This window comes from Rutilus rutilus (assembly GCF_951802725.1).
Source record: "Rutilus rutilus genome assembly, chromosome: 17".
Lineage (NCBI taxonomy): Eukaryota > Metazoa > Chordata > Actinopteri > Cypriniformes > Leuciscidae > Rutilus > Rutilus rutilus.
The window spans coordinates 24,682,309-24,708,901 of NC_140230.1; the positions used below are offsets into that span (position 1 = coordinate 24,682,309).

Sequence of the window (26,593 nt, forward strand, 5' to 3'; positions counted from 1 at the left end):
TATCTGAACCCATTTGTCTTGGTTAAACTGCCTAAAGTTGACAACGCTCTTAGTTTGGATCTCTTACAAGCGTGCAATTGTCTTAATCCTGCTTAGCTATGGAGTTTCTAGACTGGCTGACACCACAATGACAGGATCTTCTGATATGAGTGTTGACTCGGACTGTCTGTGGAATTCTGCTTCTTGGTTAGTTTGAACGAGTCATTGCTGTCTGAATCACTCTCAGTTCCTAGTCCTACACTGGATACAAACAAGAGACGAGCAATAGCTTTATTCCAAAACCTATTTACTAGGTTCCCACTCTACTTTTTGACCAGTAAAGTTTTCCAGTCATTTGTGATCGCTGGCAGTGTTGGAGAAAGTTACTTTTAAACATAGTGCATTACAATAAGCTAATGAACTAATTGCAATATTTAGTTACTTTTTTATGGAAAGTAATGCATAACGTAATTATTGCTCATCTGGACTGGGCTTGCTTGTTTGTTTGTTTTTTAATAACAACAAGTTCTATTTTTGGCAAATGGAAATGCCCTTTAAGTGAAATGAATGAGCCTCAGGCTGAAGAAAATGCGAACAAACCTTTTAGCCGTGCTGCCATTCTTGACTGCAGAAAAATAGGACACAGGAGAAGAAAGTTCAACAGTTTTATAGCAAAAACACAAAAAATGAAGTTTCACTAAGGTCATTTTTGCTTATTAGTATGGTTGAATTGGATCATCATGGAAAATAGTTGAATTGGTTAATAAAGTGAGATTAAATACATAAAGTATTTTTGTGTAATTTAACATTTAATTATTGTAAGTTTGCATAATATTCACATTGACAGACCTACAACCATCATGACACAACTGCACTCTACACTTATTTCCAAGTTCTCAACATGGGGACAGAAAAAGTTTCAGGCAATAAAGGGAAAAACAGTAACTTGTGTTACTTGTTTGAAAAAGTAACTCAGATATTTCCATGTAAATTTTTAAATATTGCGTTACTTTTATAGTTGAAAAAGAACTCTGATTTGTAATGCGTTACCCAAATACTGATTACTGGGTAAGGATGTTTGTTATATAATTTTTTTTTTTCTATGACTAATATTTTAAAATCCATTTTATAATATATAAAGTATTTCACTTTAAAAAAATTCTGTGACACTATAATTTTAACCTTTTCTCCAAAATTTATTGGAGAAATTCATAAAATATGGTCGGGGAGAAAAAATGTAGGCCCTACTTATTTTGTTCAGTTAGCTCCCTAAATTTTGGAACAGTGCTAATTTGTCACCATACAATAATTATTATTCTATTTGGTCATCTTAGGTGGTGGAACTTATCTAATAACTGTTAAACCATAAAATAGTTACTCTGATTAGCTCAGAGAATGAAAGAGCGATGTGATGGAGATACACAGTGACTGGGTGAGAGAGACAACACTGCTCATTTGATGGCTCTGCTCTAATGAAGTGGGATGCCTGTGCCACATTGCGGGGCAAGGTGCGAGCGAGCCGAGATGGAAATGGAAGGAATGATTGGGATGGAGGAGAGGGGAGGAAAAATAAGGGTAGAGAGTAATGAGAGGCTCTAGGCATGGAGATTGCCAACAGTATAAATAGTTAAAGGAAAGGTTTTGTGTCGAGGTGATTGAGGGAGCCATAGGTGTCATATTTGTGGTTTCATGACTGATTTTGATTATTAGTCTGTTCAGTTGTCAGAAAAGTGCACTGTCCAGAAGTGCTGTTTGATAACGGTAGACCATATGACATCTCACAGTCTGATAGCAAAGCACAGAACACAAGGGTATTCAAACAAAGTTTATTCACAATATCCACACATGAATCCACTATCAAGTCTACATCATGTACACAGTTTACATCAGAGGATTGAGAGTTGATGCATGCACTGAAGTCAGTCTTCTTCTAAACTAATCATCTCAGCCTGCCCACTGTCTCCAAGCAGGGCCAACAACCTCCTATAGCCATTCCTAAAACAGTAAGAGAGATTTTTTTTTAAGTAGGAAAAAAGCAAATGGGAATGGATAGCACTGGCTTTAGCATTAGGTTTCTTCTCAGTTCTCAGCTGACATGTAGTTACTTTTGCCTTACCTGAGTGAGGTATTCTTTCCCAGACCTCTCTTGCACTCTGTCTTTCTAAGGCTCAGTGACAGAAAGGGAATAAGAGCCGTCACTGTGGAGGGGTGAAGGACGGCTAAAACTTCTAAAACATTATACACCTGCTGGTCGTATACGCCTTCATTCTCTTCCATGAAAGCCCTGGGAAAGAAAAAAAAGAAAAGGTAAGTCAGAGTGAGAGAACAGTCTCTAAAGCAGCACTGAGTAACGTGGCTACCTTACCGTAGAATAGTAGTGATGTGTTCACATGGTTGCTCTCCTACTGCAGCGGTGCACCTCTCAACAATAAGCTGCGTGATCTCTGTGCTCAGCCGCTTTACTGAAAGAAACAACAGGGATCTGATTAAATGAAAACAATGAGATATATTCCATTAAAAATTTTAGCAGCAGTTAGGAGGTCTTTTTCAAAGATGATCTCTCTAATCGATGAGTTACAATGTTTTAGCGATGACTCGATGCTTGCTTGTTTTATTAATGTTGTGGTAAAATAAGGTTCAGGCAATGCTTATGTGTGAGTGCTATCTGACTTCTTGCATTAAACTGATCTATGGTGTCAACTTGGATCAATTTGATGCAAAAAGTCTGATATGAACTTGATCGATTTCGATTTCAAATAAATTATGTTCTCTTGAACTTTCTATTCATCAAAGATTTCCACAAATCTATCAAAGGGTTAGTTCACCCAGAAATGAAAATTCTGTTATTAATTACTCACCCTCATGTCGTTCCAAACCCGTACGACTTTCATTCATCTTCAGAACACGAATGAATATATCTTTAATGAAATCAGAGATTTCTGTCCTCTGACGCTTCAAAAAGTTCATAAAGAGATTGTAAAACTAATCCATATGAATTGAGCGGTTTAGTCCAAATTTTCTGAAGAGACACAATCACTTTATATGATGGAACAGATTGAATTTAGGCTTTTATTCACATATAAACATTAAACAGCGAACATAAATAGAAACTCAACCAAACTTGCTCAACAAACCTCACTGGTTCTTGCGGAAGTTCAAGCGTGCTGTGTAACACACAAGAATGAACCTCAATATCACGTCAAGCTAACATGCTTGAGCTTCTATGTGTGAGTTGATGAAAGTTTGTATGTGAATAAAAGCCTAAATTCAATCTGTTCATCGTATAAAGTTATTGTGTCTCTTCAGAAAATTTGGACTAAACCGCTCAATTCATATGAATTAGTTTTACAATCTCTTTAGGAACTTTTTGAAGCGTCAAAGTGGTAGTTGTGTGGCTGTTAATAGAGGGACAGAAAGCTCTCAGATTTCATTAAAAATATTTACATTTGTGTTCTGTAGATGAACGAAAGTCTTAAGTGTAAGGAACGACATGAGGGTGAGTAAATGATGACAGATTTTTTATTTTTGGGTGAACTATCCCTTTAAGCAGCCCAACTGTTTTCAACATTGATGATAAGAAATGTTTCTTGAGCACTAAATCAGCATATTAGAATGATTTCTGAAGGATCATGTGACACGAAAGTAGGGATGCACCGAAATTTCAGCTGCTGAAAATTATCAGCTGAAAATGGCATTTTCGGTTATTGGTCGAAAAGAAAAACGCCAAAAATATGAGCTGAAAATATATGCAGTCCCACCCCTCAGTGTTCAGTGCTTTCAGTGTTCAAGTTTTTCTCTCGCTCTAGCCATTATCACTGTGTGTTGTGACGCTCTGCTCAATATTCCTCTCTATACACATTCACTAGGCTCAGTTGCTCACGGCCCATGCAAACGCTCCACTCATGCACCACACCGGTATTAAATAACGATAACAGATGAACTATATCCTTTTTCAATTACGTTCAGAGCAATTTTTTCAGCTGATGAACAAAAAAACATTAACAGACAATGACTAAAAACAAAATGGTGCAGTTATGTTGACAGAACATGACTCCAGCACATGTGAAAATACTATGGTTATTGGTGTCAATGGGCCTTTATATGGTTTTTCCTGCCAACCTTGTGGCTCATTGACCAGCATCAGTGAGCGTAGCACCAAAGGAAGCGGTATCGTGAGTAAGGAAGGATCTCGGTCACTGTTCCTTTTCAGGAGCTCCAACAGGAAAGAGAGAACGGCAGCGAGTCGAGGGGGAGGAGCGACACCTTTAAACTGGAGGAAGTTTTCTCTGCAGAGACAGACAGAAAATTGTATTCATTATAACAGCTATTCCTGAAAGGTTGGACTTCTTTTATACTCAAGACTATGTGAGAAGCTACATAGGATTTACTTATTGTGGTTTAATTTGGTATAAATATGAAATCAACAGAGAAAAGACTTCTACTTCAGCACGTGCAGAATGCTCCTTCTGAGTCTTTCCCCCTGCTGGGTGGCTGTTGATTCGCAGGCTGCCAGCAGGACAGGATGATTGACCACCGCTCCAGTAGAGGGCGTGGCTGGGAGGAAGCGGCTCAGGTACTGGGAAATGACACGGTGCAGCTGCTGCTTTAGGTACGCCCCCTGAGAATGGGACACACTCACTGACATGGACAAACCCTGAAGATGCAGATAAAATCTTAGTTATGACAAAGTCAGGGAATTCACACATGTTCTACAATCCTGAAATCAACAATGACCTTTGGATATAGGATATAGTTTCAGCAGTCTAAACACAGAGTACAAATTGGATTTGCACAGTATGTGAAGGAGGTGCGTTAACCTGCAGGAACAGAGGCAGGCTGTCTTTGAGGGCCGACAGCATTTGAGTGTGCGCGCCACTGTCCTGCTGGAGGAGAGCGTGGGGCAGTAAGAGCACATCTACAATGCGAAAGAGCAATTGCTGGGCTTTGGAGGTGGCCAACAGCTGACTCCAATGCTTAACCAAGCAGCCTGAAAAATGCACAAAACCACCATAAACAGAGTAAACAAACATGAAGTGCTGTTCGCAACCCATTTTACTTCAGTAATAAGATTAATTTACAAGCAAAAAAAATTACATTTAACAAGAAGAGATAGAGTACACTACAGACCTACGGTCCAGTATGCCAGCTGTAGACCCTCTCGGCTCTTGTTCAGCAGGTAAGGCTTGATGTATTTGAGGATGTCTCCCACATACTCCAGTGCTCGAGACACCATTGAAGAACGCTCAGAGAGGATCTGGAGCTCACAGTATGATCGACCTACAGCCTAGTAAAGCACAAATGCACAGTGTTGGCAATACAGTATGGCTTATATATTAGAGCATCTGGTTTGAGTGTGTGTACCTTGATGAACACAGCCATTGCAGGTTTGGGATCTTTGATAGCACCAGGATGTAGGCCTGCTCTCTGCAGCACAGACTCCACTTCTGGAAGTCGTAGGACCTGTCTAGTTAACTCGGCCAGCTGTTCATCCAGACTTCTGCCTGTACACACGATACCACAGCTGCTCGCTCTGACACCCAAATCATATTAAGAATACCGGTTCGCTACCATTTGTGAGTGACTTGTGGTTGAAGGGTTAATTCACACAAAAAAGTAATTTTCGTTATATTTATTACTCGTGCCATTCTGAACCTGTATGGTGTTTTTTTTTTGTGTTGGGTCAATTTGATCGCAGTATATTGTGACTAACTTTACTGATCGTTTGTGTTCCAGACGGTGTTGGTGCAAAACATCCTGGTATTTAAGGAATTTTAACGGTAAAATCGTGTCGGCTGCCATTGCTCTTGTGTGCCATACAGTCCAGAAGGAAATACATCTTTTACATCAAGAGAACCGCTACCGGACTGAAGAAAATACTGTATAAACACACCACGAGGGTTCACTCTTATTACTATGAATGGGAAAAATTGGTAATCGACAATTGTTGAAGCCATCATATCATTGCAGCTGCTGTTAGATGCTCTGGTTCCCATAGAAACAGTGTCCTGAGACGCACAGAACTGCGCATTGGCTGGATCTGAAATATATGCTGTTTATTCACTATGTGGGTGTAAAAAAAACATTTATGGGAACATGTCAGGTTGTGTTGCTGAATTAAAAGATGTTATTTAAATGTGTTCAGTATTTCCCCATTCAAGTAGATAGGAGTTGGTCTTGCATGCTTAAAATAGCTGCCTCTAGGTGTTGCAAATATGTCCGCTGACTTTCAGTTTAAGTGCAGGATAGCCACAATTTAACTGTTCAAATTTATTATACATCAGGTTGTTTTTAACAAAACCAAAACCAGAAAGTCATACAGGTTCAGAATGACATGACGTTGAGTAAAAATGACAGTTTTTACAGTTTCATTTTTACATGAGTGATCTCTTTAACCACATGCCATATCATGCCCGGAATGACTTGATGAGATCTTTGTACCTGCTCTTGTATCTGGGGCATCTGGGCTTTTATGGAGGTACTGTTGTAGAACACACCGGATCCAGGAACGCACACACAAAGCCTGGGCTGAACCTGAGCCTGGCCCAGAGCTAACCCAACTGACCATCTCTCTGTGAGAGAGAAGAAGAGTTGAGCTCACTCTCACAGTAGAGCCAGTCTAACTACACACAGGAAAAAAAAGAGTAAATGGAGAAAAGACACTCACCCATTTTGCAGCAGATGATTTAGATAGTGGGTAACCAGCAGGGGGTGAAGCATCTCATCCCAGCCGAAGCTCTGCATAATGGACTGGATGGGGTGGGGTTGTAGGTTTTGAGGGGCAGAGCCAGGCATGTCTAATCCCAAAAGTGTGAAGCCTAAAAACATCAAATACTATTAGCTTTTACACATTCATTCCCACATTTCTACCCTTAAAAAGAGCTGTACTTCTCGAACAAGAAAGACCCCCACCCACCAAAAACAAAAACATCACACTGATGAGTTGTTGTGGATGTGTGCATCAGAACAGCTGCACATGCACACAGTTCCCTTCTATTCAGCTCTTTTAGAGCATAGCCCACAGAGAAAAGGCAGCCATGCAAAGAGAGCCCCTGAGAGAACAAGAGTTCATTTTCTCCGTTTCCCTGACCTGCTGCGGCGTCCGCGAGCTGTGGCGGGGGGGTCTGGGAAAGCCTCATGCTGCACAGGAAGGGGAAGAAGTGGGACCAGAGTGCAGCTGCCACCGCTTGGTGGCGCTCTTTAGCCACGCTGGGGAGAAGAGCCCAACCGGGAGAGTCTACGGAGTGAGACGGCTGGCCACAGTGCTGGTGAACTCTCCTAAAAAGAAAAACAGAGGAACAGATTAATGCCAAGCGCACACTTCAAGACTTGCAGTTTCTCGGCTGTAGTGTTGGTGAGCCCTTTGTGCTACCAATTCCGCCAGAAACAAAAAGATTGGGTGCTGAAAACCTTGAATAGTGATTTATAATAAATTGACAGCAGCTATATACATTTTTTTATGTTTCTGAAAGAAGGTTCTTATGCTCACCAAGACTGCTTTTATTTGATAAAAATATATTGTGAAATATTAACCCAATTTAAATGAACGGTTTTATATTTTAATGGAAAAGCTGAATTTGCAGTGTGTGTGTGTGTGTTCACTACTTACTACTCCTTATGTGTGCCACTAACTTTGAAGGGTTAAATGCAGAGAACAAATTCCAAGTATGGTTTGTCATACTTGGCCTTCACATTTGACTTTCACTGTTTTTTTTTTTTATATATAATTATTTAAAATACTATTACACATTATACAAATATAATATGTAAAAAAAAAAAAAATATATAGAATAATAATTAAGTTGATAATATATAATAGTTGAATGGCTAATATGCCTTCCAAAACAGTAAGTCTGGACACTGTACTGTTCTTGACCTTGGTTTCAAACACCAAACTTCTTCTTACAAAAACTTAAAAAAAATGCTTGATGACATGTCAACAAACAACATGGAAGAAGGGTTTGCAACAGCTTTTAAGTTCAAAAGAAGAAAAGGAGCTTAAAAATAAAAAGAAATTAGATGGTTGAACAGATGCGAGGAGCAGTTTGATGTTTTGTCTCATTGCCATTTCCATTTTCCCCCCATAATCAGGACAGTGCACACACTTGACGACAGGTCGCCAGATTTGAATCAAGTTTGAAATTTATAGTAGTGTCATTAACTTTTTTTGCAGACTAAAAACAAGCATTAAGAGCTTGAAAATAATTGCCCCTCTCTTCTTAAATTCAGTCAACCTCACAAAAGTTCTTCCGTTTTATTCCCCCATCTCATCTTTCCAGATTCATCCTTATTACAGCCTTCTTACATTTGACTGCTGCCTTTCTCACTGTCTGTATTATCTTCGTCCCCCTCTGCCCTCTCTTTCTCTACAAATTCTCCTCATCTCTCTGGACAGAGGGATTAGATGGTGTGCGCTGGTGTGGGGCAAGTGGTTCCTCCGTGGCCTGGCGGTAGCTGTGAGGTTGGGTCTGAATGGAAGGCTGAGAGCACGAGTCTGGCTCTGCAGCGGCTGGCATTAGCTCAGATAAGCAGCTGAAGGGGCTGTAATCTCATTTAGACTGGAGATGATCCTCCTGTCCTGTCATTCTCAGCGATGAAAGTGAGAGCGCCAGGAAAGGGCCGGGGTGAGCGTCACGTGTGCGCGCACATGCACACACCTTTGCGCCTTCCAGCAAGGTTGCATCTAATCCACAGAGAGCTGAGACAATCGATTAGAGAGTGAATTCATTAGCTTCGTTACCGCGGCGGAATGGGCCTTTCACACCCATCAACCCTCATTGTACAAGACATCGTCAGAGACCCCACTTAATCCTCTCACCGAGGCATCTTACACGCACACACCCCATACCATCTGAACACTCGTTTAATCTCTCCCTGGACTGCGGCACAGATTTTGAACACACACCTCTGGAACATACACACAGACTTACACGATCATGCCGGGCACCCTCGTGTAAACTGACACACAGAATCACACACTCAGATAAGCATCATGAGCACGCCATCTGACACAGTGCGTAAGCTCTGATATCTCGGTATCGCTCAACACACACCCCACGTTGATGGAGGACCACGTCCTTCACTGTGACATTAAGCAATAGTACTTATTTCTGACCATGCATATGTTATAGTATCGTCTAATATGCCTTTCAAAATAGTAAGTAGGTATACTAGAGTGGGGTGGGGGTGGACCCCATGAAATTAGAATCAAAGTTTTGTGGCTTTTAATCTATGTCTATAAGCTTTAAGGCTAATCTATATGCTAGTGTGCTACCTAAAGCAGATGAAAACATTTAGCTTTCCATTTCAATAGTAAATACGCCAACACAAGCTCCCCCTGTAGTCAATAATTTTCTCCCTTAAAATTCATCTTTGATCACCAAAATGACATATTGAATTTATTATTATTATTTTTTTTAAATATAACTTTACACTCTTGCATCATTTAATATATGCGGACTCATGAATATTCAAATTAGCCCCACCTCCACTCACTCCTGCTCAGAGATCCACTCGCTCAACTTACTGAGGTAAACGCATGGGTAAATGCTGCACAATGGTATCGCTCTTCTTTACAGCGTCGGAAATAACGGTAATTAATATGATTAGCCTTTTGCATGACTACCTATTAATGTGTTGCTAATGTTACACAAACCATGTTCCCGTTCGTTCACCATCTCAGAGTCAGACAGATGCCTTCTAACAATCAGTATCCTTAGAAATGCTTTGAACAGCTCAGAACGTCAGAGGAGAAAGGCATATATTTCATCACACACACTATACTGCTAAATCTACCCGATTTTTCATATCAACAGAAAAATATACCAGGATAACCTAGCTTCTTCAAAGCGGTCATAGTTAATGATATGCTAAAGCCCACTGGCATGTACGTGATTGGTTACAAGGTAGTTTGTGACGTTCGAAACACCAGCGATTTCAAACCGCGTTTTTTAAACTATCTTTAGATCACTGCAGTTTTAAAGAGAAAATACTCAACAATGGTATGACTTATTAATTTGCACATGGTTTGCCATATTAAAAACACCACATAGACATTAAAAACTTGATTTTCACAACAGGGGGACTTTTAAACTGTACTTTCTTAGGTAAGTACACTGTAAGTACAGCAACCGAAATTCCCATCAGTAAGGCTCTAGAGTCTAGAGAACATTTCTGTACAATTAATGTAATTTAAGCAAAATTAATCATAGCTAAGTTTCCAACGTAGCATTCAAAGATCTCTTGAAATCAAAATTCAAGTTGTGTGTTAGCTTTGAGGCCATCTCAGATGCACTTCATTTTTTTTTCACTATTTACAACTTTCTCTGAAAACCCTTGTGCAAATGTACTCCTAAACATAGACAAAAATCATTTAAAATGTCATTCTCTTCCTAGAAACCAAATCAAAAACGCAGACGAGTCATGTTGCACTACACAAATGTTTATCCACACAAAAGTCTGGCCCACTAATACCAACTGCAACTGACTAGCAAGTAGCAAATCATAGTTCACAGCTGTGATGTAACTTAACTCTATTTTAAGGCAAGTCAAAACTGGTTTGGGTTCTTAAATGAGTTTGACAAACAGCCCCTGCTGCGTTGAACAGAAATAGAGAAAAACAGAGATAATGCTAACCACCTCCCTTTCTTGGCCTCAGTGTCACCACGCTCTCTGTTTTCCTAAGGGGAGATGGGGCGCACGGTTGAAAGCGCAGTGGGAAGGAACCAGATTAATCGATTGACTAGAACTCGATTAGTCACTTGGCAAAGGCGCCACCGTGCTGCAGGGGTCACCATTGCGATCTCACTGCCCACACACACAGAGGATCGTGGCAGGGAATGCAATGAGGAGAATTAGAGCGTGACTAGAGCCTGGCCTGTGTTATCTGCGTGAATCATCCGTCAGTTACAGTCTGGCTTACATCGCCCTGTAGCCGCATGCTGGCTAATTCACGTAAGGCTTGCACATGCCACCTCCAACTTAACAGCCGTAATGAAGACAAGGTTTAATTTACCAGACCACATAATAACACATTAATTGTGTCAGTGAAAACGCATTAATAAAAGCGATACAACAGAACCACAGTGAAATTAAGAGTAATTTGTGAGGACACGTTGAAGAGCGCCCCGTCCCTTTAAACTGGGTCAGTGGGATCTTAGTGCCACTGCTAACGTGAGCCCGTTCGGGAAAAAAAGTTTTATCGCCCATTAATGTGCAAATGAGTTGCCCCCCACCCTGAGACCCTGCCTCAGAATTGTGGGAATTAGCTGTGTTTAAGTGATTCAGAGTTAGATTCTTTACCTTGGAGGACTGTGTGTGCGCACGCTATCAAACACGGACACCTTACTTGATCGCACCCTAGCCACCTCTGACCGTGTTAGCCGTGTAAGGCACACCGATGTCCCTGCCATGAACTCGTCCCTCCCTTCAGCTCTGCCCACACTCGGCCGTCTCCATCCAGGACCGGACCCATGGGCTGAAACTCAACACAGCTCTCTTCCAGCACCTATACCGGCTGACCTGGGTGCCACAGGCCCCTAGAGATGCTTACAGGGGCTCTGTGCACAATGGATAAGCTTATCTCCACGCTGTGTTGTAACTACTGCACAATCAAGCCATTGTCAACATACAAGGGATGCAGGGGAGAGATTTGAGCTGCACGGGGGCCAGGGTGCCATATGTATAAGCTTCTGGGATCACTATGTGTTTGTGTGTTCGAGGAACTGCCATATCTTTACATGTGTGTACTCTCACCGTAATTGCGCCAGCACTGTCTGCAGGAAGCCCAAAGCAGAGCTGAGCTCTGACTGGCGGCAGGCGGGCAGCAACAGTCCAAAGCCCTCGTTCAGAAGCCTCTCCTCTGACAGCGTAAGATTAGAACTCGTCTCGAACACCTCGCTCACCCCCTCTAGGTACGAGCTAAGTGGCGTCCAGAGAGCTAGCTTGCGAGAAGGCTCGGTGGTCTTCAGGTAGAACTCGCGGGCCGCTTGGCTAAAGTAGGCCGCCAACTGCTCCGCCAACGCGCCAGCATCCAGTCCCTTCTCCAAATACAGCAGCACGAGAGCCAGCTGGCCTCTCCATTGCAGCGCACGCAGGGCCGGGGGAGTGGAGTCGGCGGGCAGCATAGCGAGTAAGTCGCACGCTCGGCTGGCCACGTCCTCCAACTCTGCACACTGCGCCAAGACCAGGAAAAGCAGCAGGAAGTGCAGCAGGCCAGTGTCAGAGAGCTCCATCATCCGCCTCTGGTGGAACTTTGAGTAGAGTCTGTGGAGACGCGAGACAGACATGGTCATGATGTGGAATAAAAACTGCTAATAGACATTTGTAATTATCTTACCAAAAAAGAAAAGAAAAAAAGGTTAATTGATTGTTGCTTGAATGGAGGCAGATCTGAATGTTAGCTTGCAGTTGATTGTAAGAAAAAGGTGGGGTAGCAGACTAAATTATTTGAGAAGTCTGGCATACGTCACCAGAGAACTCTGTTGTTTCACCAGAAGATCGAGTTATGACAATTTGATCAAGCATTATGAGGTCAATGAATGGATGAATCATTTACACTAAGACTTTTACGTTTGCAATGCATAAAAATGGGTGTAAAATATCAATGAATGTAAAATAGTCTCACCGTGGGGCATTTTTATAGCTTTTCCCTAAATTATATTATCAAAATAACCAAATTTTAATTTCCCGGTGTAATTCCAGATTTTCCAGATTTTGAATACTAGATTTTCAAAGTCGCCCCAGACTTTCAGGACTTCACTTTTGTGAAATATGTATTGCGATATGTAGTTGGCTATACTCTGCCCTAATGTAAATCAATGTCTACAATACAAAATTGTCCTTATGGACTCACTGATCAATATTTAATCCATTCCAATGATATTTCCAGCACACAAATGCTGCCATACATATAAAAAGCTGTGAAACAGGTGTTGGGGTCTTTCAGGATCAAACATTATAACGACACTTTCACTCTAACCTAAGCACTCAACTCATCTCTAACCTCCTCCAGACGTTCAGTTATCCTGGAGAGCTGTGTGCCTGTGAGCAGCGTGTGCAAGTTTGCTGCTTTGTGTGTGTGTGTGTGTGTGTGTGTGAGAGAGAGAGAGTGTTGTTTGATCCTCCGGGCACCACGGTGAAATGCCTTTAAAAGACCATGTTAAATGTCAGAAACACTCAGGCACACAGTGGTAGCTGCACTGTCGTGTGTGGCTCAATTTGCTGCAGCACAGGAGGAGAAATCAATATTGAAACCCTCCACTCCCCCCTTCTTTCTACTGTTGACTGTTTGGCCCAAACAGAACCCTGCAGGTTCCATAACAAACACACTGCACTACAAGCAGGCCTTTGAGCATCCGTTTAATGTTTGGACAAAAACACATCACGCAAGGCTGCGGGGAGTCGGGCCACATCCCGGCTACACATAGACGCAGAGCAAGAAAGTGTGGCGCAAGCTTTTAGAGACTGACCCGAGATAGAGAATGAGCCAAAGACGAACGGAAGGCTGTCGAGATATTGTTTGCGTTTTTCGCCTGTCTGTCTGGTTGTTTGTTTGTTTATCACGGACAGCTTTTTTTTGCGCCTGCCACGAGCAGATGCTGCTCATTCCCAGAGTACGAGCTTGAACGCGCTCCCTGCCGATCTCATTAATGCACCATGCGCCGTGCCTCCCACCGAGCGCGCTCCAAGCCCGAGTGCCATCAGCACACAGCCCACACCTCCCTGTGTGGCACGTATGTTTGTGTGTGTGTGTGGGGAGGAGGAGGAGGAGGAGGAGGTGCTCCTGAACCAGCCAAGTCAGCCCCCACCTAGCCATTGCTGGAAGCCAAATGCCTACGTTAAGGTGAATTAACTGCTATGCTTGTTAGCTAATTAGCCTTCGCGGTTGCAGCACGGCTGAGCACGGTCCAGACAGTAAATTTATTATCCACATTTTGTTCGTTTCAGCGTCTCACCAGAGCCACACCAGGCAAAACGGACTGATGACAAATCTGAGATCAGCACTCAGAGGTGACAAGATCTAAACTTTGAAAATAGTCCCAAGGCACATTCTCACCTGCCCTTAATCTGTCTCCAGGGGGCCCCGCCAGCATGTTCTTGGCTCAGGTGAAGGGCTAGAATACGCAGAAAGATATGGAAGGAGTTGGTTGAGCGGTAGAGCTGCGTGTGAGAGCTGGAGCCGACAGAAGCAGGGCTACAGCAGCTCTTAGCCTGCTGCAACAGACAGAGGGGAGTCCTGCTGATACTGCCCAACCCCGACACACCTAACCAAGGCACAGTGAAAGAGCCGTTCTGCGTGCACATGAAAAGAGAAGAGAGAGTTCTGGATTAAGACCCCAATATACTCATGGTGTAGTTAATTTTCATTAACAGAGATAAAAATAAGTTCGAAATATGTGCCCAGCAATATACTATTAGCGAACATGCTCTGCAATTCGGCACTCCAGTCAAGTTACGCCATGGTTATTCATGTACCACTTTATACAATAGACTGCTTAAAATCAAGAAGCTTTACAGTATTAAACATGAAAAAACATTTAAAGAAAAAACTTTAAATTAGAGTGACAACTTCAATATAAAGTATAAAGCAGCTCTCAAGTGTATTTTTTTTTACCCGTGAACATCTTTCATATTTACTTATCTTGAAAGAATGAACCGGAGATGATTTCCACGTCAAAGGAGGCGGGGCCACAGAGCCACACCTACGTATAACTTCCGCGCCATAGACTAATAGTAGTTCGAAAGGGTTTACTAGCCAGAGCAAACTTGTCTGGAAAGTTTGCTTTGGCAAGCTGTTTCACACCCCTGAAACGAACCAGATTGGCCTGATTTTGTTCGAAATTACATCACATCAGTTTGTTCTTTAATTTCACTTGAAGTATATTGGGGCCTTTATAAGTAGTATAGAAGGGTCTCTTTATATGCTGATCTAATCGAAGCATTAAAGTCAAGTCTATATCAAATGTTCTTCATTATATTGAATGTATTCTTCAAGCCCATTACTCTGCAAAATCTGATTCAGCATGGATATCAAAAGCATAATAAATTTTTATATTATTTGTATTTTTATATTATTTGTTATGTTATTATAATTACATTATTATTATTATTATTGTTATTATTTTCACACAAAAAAATTCACTCTTCTGACTTATGGATCTCAATGAATGTCATGTTACTGAAATAATATTTAAATGTGAATGTGATCTCAGTAATGAGTAATAATATTATATTATACAAAATAATAAATCTATTTAAATTATGAAAACTTTATTACCATTTCCATTTATATTTCATTCTAAACTAACTTAACATAATTATTTAGAGAAAATATTGGAAAAAATTTGGATGTCACTATACATCATGCTTCCAATAACTAAAATAATACTTCAATGTGAATGTGATCTTGCAGCAACGACTCACTATATTTTTGCTGTAATATTCCCAGAGTGTTGTGACAGCACTGACGTTTGGGCCCCACATTAAGCTGAGGCTGAGGCAGCAATGGACCACCATTCGTATATGCTCTTCCTGTGCAGCTTTCTGAAATGTAACCACATTGAGATTTACCTTTCAGAAGACATGTGTGTACAGTACAAACAATATCTACTGTAATGCTACTCATAAACATCAGACAAGATAAACAAGCATATTAACCAATTAACACATAATACACAGGAATATGCAACATTATTGTAATCACCTTTGGATCACAGCTAGACTTCAGCAGCCCGATCACAAAACTCCAGTTATCCTCAAATTGTTTCTGAAACAACAAACTTACCATTATAATGTTCATCTACAATTAATAACATCTCACCATGTGACACTAGTTAGTGTTGATCTACCTCCTGTTGAACAGTGCCATTCCGGTTGTGCATCCCAATCTGGGCCAGGTGTGTGAGCAGCCACCAGGAGAAGCCCTCAGGGTCTTTACAGTGCATGGGGAGCCCTGGGTCACGGTCTCCTGGAGGCGTCCCCTTCAGAACCGTCTGCAGCAGGGCATTTACATAACTCCAAAAAGACTGGATTGAAAAGTAAAAATAGAATCAAGAATCATACGAAACTACCATCTATGCAGAGATTGTGTATGTGCTAACCTGAGTGTGCATGCTTTTGCTCCTGTGCTCCAGTAAATGCATGAGTAGAATCCATAATTCTTTTGTGCAGAGGCAGAGATAGTGATGAGTGTTCAGAGTCTCTGTTGGTCTCACCTAGAGAGAGAGAGAGAGAGAGAGAGAGAGAGAGACTAAAATATTCTACCTCCTAAACTTTACACCACAATGTTTGTTATTGTTAAAAAACAAACCTTATTATATTTGTTCATGGCCAGACCAATGAGATCACAGAGCAGGTTGTTGACCTGGTCCTCAAACAGACTGATGTTCGTGAGCGTCTCGCCTGTCAAATTCACGAACTGGTGCGCGTAAACTACCTGACCTTTCATAATCATCAGGACCCAACACTCATTAGTATGACAGTCCCAGATTCAGGGTCACAAGTGTGATTTACAACCTCACCCCATTTTCAGCTATTGCAACATACCCATCATCCTTTGCTCCAACAGGTGCAAGATCTCCAGAACAGACCAGATGATGTCCAGGTGCAGATGCAATAATTGCCAAGATGGAGGAAAGAGCTGTAAAGTGGGTGACACAGTTAGTTTATTTCCGTTATGCCACTTTCTTTCGCTACTATGGTGAGTAATATGATAAAATATAATTGTTGCAGATCTAAACTGAACCAACATAGTGTGTATCGTATTCACTTTAAAGCACTTTGTATTTGGCCAGTGACCTTCCAAAATTCCACCAAAGTAGGCCAAAAGCGTGAATATGAAGCATTACGACAGAGATATTGTAATTGCAAAAATGCTGATGAAGTTCTGGTTAATTTCTGATTACATTTCCATGAAATTCTTTAACATTTTCTCTTTTAACAAAACAATCATTGCCATCACAGTAATAAATTACATTTTAAAATAGAAAAGTTAAACTGTAATATTATTTCACAATATTGCTGTTTTATTGTATTTTTGATCAAATAAATGCAGTCTTCTAAAAGAGCCTTTTTCTTTTAAAAACATGAAAAAAATATTACCAACCCCAAACTTTTGAATGGTAGTTTATGTATAGGTAAATATTGCTTATTATTACCGGTATGATGTACTGTTATATTTGTTCATATAAGCAAAAATTATCAAATGTCACTCTTCCTGTATTGATTCATTTAGCTACAAACAGTGCTTTGATTATTTTTTTTATTTTTTTTAAATGCATTTAACTGCTTTTGCATTTTACTGCATTTTTAATCACCTTGACAACAATGGCTGTTCAGTCAAACAATGGTTTCTCTGAAAAATAGCATCAAAAGGCTGAAAGGTATAATTTTACATTATTGCACAGCTCTACTTGCTATTTAATGACACACATGTTCTGCAGTACCTTCCCCTGATGCTGAATTGTAAAAGCACTCTGGACATTGGCTGGCAGATTTTTGATTCGTCCAATAAGCTGCGTGATACTGAAGAGCTCCTCCACCAAGACTGAGGGCAGTTGAGCCTCCGTGTCTCTAAAGGGGTGAACAGGACCTTCATCTAGGGATTGTGAGGGCTCCAAAAACCTGGAGATCAAAACACAACGTGAAACCCATTTCTGATATTATTACACTTGTACTACCAAGCCACAGCACATTTTGACACTGACAGAGCAAAACATTGAGCTCTCTAAGGCCACTTCTACATTAATCCGGATACATTTGAAACTGTGTCCACACTAGCATTTTCAAACATTTTCCAAAAGTTTCTCATCCACACCGAAGCATCTGAAAATGCCAACTTCACCATACTGCGCATGCGTAAACCCTCACAAAAGCTCACTGAGATGATAGAGACGGAAAAATAACTAATAAAGTTATCGCGCAATTCTTCTGGTAGGATAATTTTCTTTAGCAAAATATCTCATCATTTACTGATGCGTCAAAGTGGCACTCAGTCACCATATGTTTGGTCTAAAACGCAACTGCTCTCATGTATTGCCGCAGGACAGCAAATGCGAGTAAATTTTCTGTCATATTTGCAGGACTGTGATGTGAAGAGTGTGCAAAGTAACATATTTTAGCAACTGTGTGAAAGTGAATAGCACATAACAGGCACAATACCGGTATAAACATGAATGTCTATGGGTTCAAAGTGCGTCACATGACTAAACTTACATCATCGGTTTTAAATACCTCCATTTTGACAGTCCGCACTACAACGCGAAAACTGCGTTTTCAAATTTATCCACGTTGGAGAGCGTTTTCAAAAAGCTTTGTTTTCATTAATAAAAACGCAGTCTCAGTGTGGACGGAAGGCCAAAACGGAGAGAAAAAGATGCATTTTCAAACGAAAACGTATTAGTGAGGACAAGGCCTAAAATGTGTACCTGTAAATGAAGACCTTGATATAGCTGAGGAACAGCACACACTCCTGTCTGAGTTCCTCCGCCTCATAATGAAGACTGCTTGCCTGACCTAAAAAGGGTCAAAATATACTTATTCATATTTCAAAGGCAAAAATATTGTCAAAATGCAACACATTTTCTGTCTCCAGATGCTTACCGAAATCATGCGAGCTGGACTGCACCAGCGTCTCCAGTTTTAACACCTTTTGTCTGAAAGGAAAGACAGATTGTCAAATTAGCAGACTTCCTGTTTCAGCAGACAACATGGCAATCCTCCAGAGCCAACACACCTGCAGTCCTACCTGAACAAGCCAAACAGAAGTTTGGTAGATTCCACCAGCGCTGTTTCCGTCACCCATGGGAAGTCAAAAATATCAACCGTGTCCCCCTCAAAATCCGCAGGAGCTGGATCGAGCTTTAACACCAACCTAATCATGGAAAAATAGGATATGAGTGTAATAAACAGGTTGACACAGATTATATCATCATTATAACATCTGGACTAAGTACGTACCTCTTTAGGGCTCCTCGGCTGATGTAGCCATTTGATGACAATCGTCCTGTCTCTTCTCTACCTGGTTCATAAGCACAGGTGAAGCAGGGAGGCTGACTGGGAGCAGATTCACCATAATGATCCAGAGCAGACGGGGACACAGGTGGGGTGAGGGACTGTGAGAATTCACTCTCCATGTCAACAGGGTGGAACAGACCACTGGGAAGAGTGTTGAATAGAGACAATGAAAATAATGAAACTACTCCATGCGATAAAGCCACTTTTAACAACAAATTAGACCGAGTAATGTAACCAAACAACCATTTAATAAAACTTATAAACCTAAAAATCCAGGCTGTAAGACAACCTTGAACCAGAAAAGACGAGCAAATAACTGAGGCTGCTTTAAGTTGTCATTTTCAGCAGTGAACACTTATCTTTCGAACCGCTAAATTGCCAGCAATCGACCTGGAAATTGTGTCAATAGAAAGAGAAACCAATCCTTTTTAACAGACACAACTATATCAGTCATTTCAAATATAACAACTTCTGTAATAGCACTTACTTCAACACTGTTGACAACAACTACGTCTGAACGACCTTCCTCCCAGTGTATCAATGCTCTCCCGCGCTACAGTCACACCAACACTGCGCATGCGCACGGACGTGTCGGTCATCCAAGCCTCTCTTTGATTGGGCAGAAGTTCTCGGGGGCGTGGTCAGTAACTGTAATAATATTACAGCATTGAAAATCTTGAGAAGTTTTTGTGCGCGTGCTTGTCATTGTTAGTAAGAAAGCGTATTAAAGAACGCGGAACAAATACAACGACAATATATTGACATTACATGCAGGAAATGTGTTATTGTCGTTAAAATCACAGCTCCGCGCTGGCAGTAAATAAATAGGAGAGGCAATTTTGAATCGTCGCGTGCGTGATCCATTCATATGTATTTTAAGTACCTTGATCTGCCCCACATTACTCCAGTCTAATTAAAAAACAGTCACTGTTAAGTAAAACTGGACCCAGGGTTATCCTGGTTTCCATATGCAGATCTATCTCCGCCGGCTGCAGCTTTGGCCATCACCATGCATACATTTAAAAGCATCCTTCCAGTCCCCGCATCTGAATGCAGATATCTCGATTTGATAATCTTTTATTCGCCGCTCAGGTCTTATCGGCTAGTTTTACATACGGATGTAACGGTAGCCTATGTATGTATGGTTTGGTAAAAGCAACATATGTCGTCCGACATTTTAGCCATTAGACCTACGACAATACGACAACAAAAAAACTTTTAAAGGAACAGATGTGATTTCGTTGCCCCTTCATTTTATCCTAATTGTTGCGTCTTGCCGTACGTACGTGGATTTGTGCAGCTCAGCGCGCGCACGGACAGAACAGAAGGTAAGAAAATAAAGTCATGTTGACTCTAACCATTGTTTTCGCTGACCGAGAGGGAGGAGAGCTCTCACTATAACGCTCTCCACCCTCTCTGGATGTGATTTTGTCATGTGTCTTAGAACAGGACACTGAAATGGATGTCATTTGCATTTTTCATATTTTTAATGCATGCATAGACGGAAAAAAAATGTATATGAAGAGAGCTTGTGTCTGAAAACCTAGCAAGCCCCTACTTAGACAGCATTCCAGATTGGCAGATTTTCAGACAGTCAAAATGTTCAAGATACTTCCATTTTGTAGCAATTTCTTTTAGTAAAGTGATTAGGTTATCCTAGTGGCTGCCGCCGTCTGTCTCAATCTATTAACTCTGAATAATTTACGTCCTTAATTTGTGAATGAAATGATGTTCCTGTGTAATCAGAGCAAGAGGACGTGTCAGGCAATATGCTGATTAGCGTGCATGAGCTCACTGCATTTGTAAAGATGAGATGAGATGAGCTTATATGTTGGAACATATAGGTAGACAGATGTATATTTCTTATTATTATCAACAGGTACGGCCCTTGTCAAAAATAGAATAGTTTAAGGGCAAATACAAAGTATTAATGCAAATAGGCAAAAAAATCATGCCAGCTTGAAGGACATCTTATGGCTATTTAAAACAATTAATGTATGTTAAACTAGTTATTTGACCTTTTCATGAAGTGCAAAAACTATTATTTTTTTAGTTAACTAATAAAAGGCAAGGGACATAAAAATACTTAGGCTACATTTATTTATTGCTATTTTTAATACCCCCCCCCCATACCAAGTCACTTGACCTGAGTAGTTAGGGCCCCCCTCTTTTTTCCCACTTACTCATTGCCTGGTTTATCCCTTATAGGCTACACCCCAACATTAAAAAAAAACAACAACAACAAAAAAACATGAAAGGTTAAGTATAAAACAAGTAGCCTACTCAACAGAATAAATCCCTGACTCTAATAGGTCTACAATAAGCGTACCTTAAACGTGACATACAGTTAAAGCTCCACAATGAGTTTAAGTAATGAGTAATATTTTACTCCTTATTGGGTTCCTTCCAAAAAAAAAGATTCCACCATTGTACTTCAAAACGTTCCCGTCTCTTTTATCTGAAGGTGCCCCCCCATGGCTTCGTCTTGATCAATTAAACTGCTGAAAGGCCCTTTCCCTCAGCCTTTTCAGCACAGCACTTTGGAGAAATATAAAGTTATCAGTCGTTCTAAGCGATATGAGGGAAAAAAATAAGTAGTTTGTCTATAAAAATGTGGAGGTGCTTTATCAGAGTCCCTGTAGGCCTTGGAGCCCTTGTGCTGGATGTTTGCTCTGTGGAATGGATCATCTGTATGGCAGACCCCTGGCCCCCTCCTTCCCCACATCCTCAGGCCGAGCAGCTTAGTGTGAATACGTCCTGGCTTTACTGAAAGATTGACCGGGTGATTTTGAGGAGCAGGGAAAGTCCATCCGTACTGAAGTGCACAAGGACAGAAATACAGTACAGTATTATCCGTTGTCAATCAAACAATTTGAGTAATCCAAAATCAGTCCATAAATGATTCGTATTAACATTAATTTCTTTGTTATAATATTAGACAGGAAAATTTCTAGAGCTAAATATTCCTCTAGCTTAATTTAAAATGTTTTGTCTTTGCTTCCTGAACTCTGTGCAAAGAATATAGTTGAGCCCTGCAGATGGCGAGTGAAGGTAAAGTTAGATAAATGCATCGTTTGCATGCCAAGAGCAACTAGCGTTAGCACTGTGACTTATTGCTGAAGACATTTGCATCGAAACCTGTAGATTGAGTGTGTAGGAAGAGGTAGTGTGGGTGGTTGTTATTCGTTTCTGTCAGAGAACAGTGACCTAAGGTGATGGACTTCAGTTTTTTCTGCTGTGGCGGACAGGTAATGTTTGTATGAAAGAAACTTAACATATCTTTGCAGCTAGGGAAAACTTTCAGATCAGTTTGTAAAGTGGAATGTATTTGTAAAATGTGCTGTTGTTGTTGACAGTGTAACAGTGAAATATTTTTTGGATATTTTGGATATAGTCAATATTACATTTGTACACTGTTAAAAATTATTGTTGGTTTAACTTAAAAAAGTAAGTTACCTGGTTACCTACATTTTGAGTTAATTGAAATTAAAAATTTGAGTTAATACAATGAATGAGTTTGGTTTAATAAATAGAAACTCAAAATATTATGTTATCTGAACCACATTAATTATCTAAGTTGATTTGACAAAAGCTAAAAAGTTGTGATAACAAATCATGAAAATATTTTTGTCAAATCCAGATTTTATTTGGTGTTTTACTATATTTAAAAATCAGATATTTTCATTTCAGTGAAATTAAACATTTTACATTTATTTAACATTTAGATTTTTATGTTAAAGTTTACACTGAACTTGACATGAATGAACACTGATTCATTGTATTATAATATTGTATCTAATATTTGCCAAAAATAAAATTATATTTTTTAAGTAAACTTTCTTGATTCTGAAAGTAAATTTAAAGCCTACCCTTAATCAATTAGGCTATTATTAAATAGCAATTCAAATATTTGTTCATGCTGTAATTTACTTTCTCATAATTATTTTTTTTAGTAATATTGTTACAAATATTTAGCATTATTTAATTCTGCCAACACACCATCAAGTTCCCCATTGATTAGCCTTTGTATTCATACCTGCATGTTACTAACAAATATCGCTCTTTCATCTCTTTACTTTGCTGAAACATCCTCTTTCAATTCAGAATGTTACTCTTGCTCCTTTGTTCCTCTGTTTATTATACGGGGCTTTACATGAAATATGCATGAAACACAAATGGACTCTCCAGTTCATAAGCATTTTCATAAGTGAATTTGCCCAGTGCAGATATTCATGTGGACAGACAGACTCTCACTTTTCAAACCATGGTTTTGGTTTTGTTGCCTGTTAACTGAAAGTGTTTTCAAGAGCAGAGTATTGAAACCTGTAGACTAAAACAATTCAGACTGAATTGTTTCAGCTTATCACATACCACTGGGTCTAAATCGCTTTGTATTATATCGCTTGTCAGTCAATTACGCCTGTTTGATTGCTGTTTTTCCCTCGGAAATGCTCCTATCATCAACGTGTTTATATGATGCGATATTTATTTTGTTATGGCACTTTCTTGTCCCATTTCCTTTCTTAACTTTTAGTACATTTGTTTGAAAGGGTAAAGTAGGGTTTTTGAGGCAATCAGCTACAAGTTAAGAAATTCAAAGTTTAAGTAAGCAGTACATTATATAACACTTAATTTTAGCATTTTATCTCTCTTTTGAGTGTCATGAAAAAGCATGCTGGGAAATAGAAAATAGTCTACATTATAAAAAAAGGCTCTACATACTTATAAAAGTAACTACAACGAATTATTATAGTGTTTTAGAGTGTTTTAAGTGACATAATAACAGTCATATCAGTCTTTTATTATTTTATATTTGAATCAATACTTTTTTGTATCATTGTTTATTTGATTATTCGAATGGTTGTTTGTTAATTCATTCCCTACAAGGTTTAAAAGTCCTCAAAGAAGATTTAAAAAATATTGAGAAAACTAATGGGAAATATGCTTCAACCTATTGGGCAAAACATGAATGCTCATTGTTCCTATCATATTGCTTGCCAGGTTTCCAGTTAGATTTTTGTTCTCTATTCAGAAATTTTCCATGCACACAGTTTGAGAAACCCTGGTGTAAAAATAAATTGTTTTTATCGTGCCTGTCTAGTTGGCCCATATTAGTGACAAATGTAGGCTATTTTTCAGCCATTTAGCGTAAACCTGTTAAAGTGTCACATTAACATTGAGCTTAAGCAGGATATTTTCTTGAAATAATATGACTCAATTTCAATGGGGCTTCTTGCAAGTGTGTAGCCTACTTTTTGTTCAGACCCAGCAGTGACACCCCCCTTTAACCAATCAATGCATTTCAACCAGTCATCAGTCTTTTTGAACTGCTGAAAGGCTTCAGTAAATGTATGTAGCCTATTTAAGAAAGAGAACAAGCAGTTCTTAATTGATACCATTGTGAATGGCAGGGCATGGTTTGGAGAGGTCCGCTGTGCTGTTCCGGTTGCCCACACACTGCTGCAGTGGCGCGGTTGGGCCGCCGGAGGGCAGCGCGGGACCGAAACCAAGTGCCAGTGGAGGGAGGGATGTGCGGTCGCGAGATCGCTTTTGGCCGTGCAGCACGGACTACAGTTCATCTCACGGGTCAGCGCATATTTTAAACAGCCTTTATTACCCTAACCCAGACCCCAGTTTCCCCCCTCCCCTTTCTAAATCCGTTTACTGAGGGTCTTTTATAAGCAGAAATGTGAAAAGTGCTGACTGCTATTCCCATTTTGAGGATATCTGACTTCATCAAATTACAGTTGGGTTTTTGAATATTTCATACGTGATCAAAAGCCCTTTACAAGCGGCACACACACTCACGGGCCCACATGGGGCATGATCAATTTTTAAAACTCCAATCATTATGCACACATTGACCCACAATGCCCACTTTAATTCAGATATTTATTAAGAAACCTTTGCACCTTTTTCACTTGTATTATTTCAAAGGTGCCTAAAGCCTTTAATGAAAGCCTATTGTGCTATAAGTTTGGGGCTTGCATGTAAACCGATTCATGCTCCCTTGTTTCTATCGAACCGCACAATGCTGCCGTTCCCCTTTTAACCCCACATCTAAAACACTTTAAAATGGCCATCCAGGACGAAGGCCAATATTGGCCTTGGCTGTACCTTGAATAATGAATAATTCATCTGTTTGACCTTTAGCTGAAGTTTATTGGAGGGTGAAGGCGTCCTGCTGGCCTGCCTGCTGCCTGGCCCAGCTTGAGCTCTGTTTCCCCTCTCAGTCATGTCCCCTTCGATATCCTCGCCTTTTCTCGCTGTCGCCAAATGAGGTGTGAGGACACAAGATGTCTTGACCATCAAAGTTCCTTGCCGTGTCTCGGTCTTGTGTTTTGACTTGTTTTGAAGGTCAGGTTTGTTACGTCCACCTATATTAAACATAACCTATGAACCACCGTAAGCTCACTCGGTATCATGGTATCTTCCACCTGCTGTATGTCTACATGGTAAAACATACATCCAGTGTGCGGAATGACAGTGAGTGATTGCTCTGAATTGGTTGTGCGTTTGTAGAACTACATTCATTTTCAATTAATCCTCTATCCCAGCGCCCCTTCAGTCCCATGAGCTCTTTCGCAAAGAAATGGCTGACTGGACTGTTTTACCTGTCGCCTTAGGCTGGTGCTAAATGTCATTGACATTAAATTCCCTTTGTTAAATCTGATTTAATTGTGTCACTGGTGATTTTTGTCCTCAACTGGCCAAATATGTCAAGTTCTGCTCGTTCCATTTCCCTTAGCTTATGTTCTCAAATGGTTTATGTCTGCTCATCCTGTTTTGCAATATTAACATGTCCTTCACGGCTAAAACCATGGGATTGAGTGGTTATCATAATGGATACGTTCAAAATCTCTATATATTGATAATTTGTTTGAAAACATTTGCATCTGAAAGGTTTTATCCCACAAGGATCCCCACGGGCACCATCAAGGATAATTTGTTTCCTTCTCAAAGAAATGCTTACTTTTCCCCTATATTATCCAGAAATCCAACAAAAAAGAAGTAGTTAGAGTCAAAGATTTAAAGATGTAGAAGTTTTTGTTGCAACGGTTCTCTGGAATACTTGCTTAATTTGGTAATTCATTAGCTCAGATATTTCCTAGTATTCACTGTCACCCATGGCAAAGTTCATCTGTGTTATTAGATAACATACATTATTTTCATGTCTCTCATGTCACACCACAGACTTGCTGGCTATGTGCAACAGTCAGGTTCTGGAGGCAAAAATCCCATTCATTTTCTCAAAAGGTGAATTTATCTTTAACGATAACTTATAAATCTTTAAAAACAAACTTACTGTGAGCTACAAAGCTGTTAATCAATGGAATATGATATCAGCCCACATTAACTTTGTTATATAAATTTACAGTCGTATTTCTGGTGGAAAAACTACCTTCACCAATTTGAGAATCATGACAACCAAATCGTGCCGAAAGAACTCTTTAGCGCCCCCCGTTCCCATGAAGCACTGCGAATGATGTAACAGAGTCAAACTAAATATTTGTATACTGTAGGCTATATACGTATATTTTGCAATAAATGTAAAAGGTTGTTTATATATAATCCACATCTAAAAATCAACAGTTTCATTTTC

The 26,593-nt window shown here is 40.1% G+C and overlaps 1 protein-coding gene across 1 annotated transcript; it reads right to left on the reverse strand.

The window, feature by feature from the left end:
* Positions 1-1,789: 1,789 nt before the first annotated feature.
* Positions 1,790-19,553, reverse strand: mms22l (MMS22-like, DNA repair protein). Its single transcript, XM_084384618.1, has 25 exons — positions 19,478-19,553; positions 18,934-19,131; positions 18,722-18,847; positions 18,577-18,629; positions 18,402-18,489; positions 17,421-17,598; positions 16,522-16,615; positions 16,286-16,416; positions 16,077-16,190; positions 15,825-16,001; positions 15,680-15,742; positions 15,400-15,519; positions 14,033-14,268; positions 11,731-12,240; positions 7,067-7,254; positions 6,644-6,794; positions 6,418-6,548; positions 5,341-5,480; positions 5,107-5,263; positions 4,797-4,966; positions 4,422-4,633; positions 4,099-4,265; positions 2,345-2,441; positions 2,096-2,263; positions 1,790-1,974 (listed from the first exon to the last, which is right to left on the reverse strand). Exons 2-25 carry the CDS (start codon positions 19,107-19,109, stop codon positions 1,899-1,901), a joined length of 3,723 nt encoding a protein of 1,240 aa, XP_084240744.1. The 5' UTR covers positions 19,110-19,131; positions 19,478-19,553; the 3' UTR covers positions 1,790-1,898.
* Between the last annotated feature and the right edge of the window lie 7,040 nt (positions 19,554-26,593).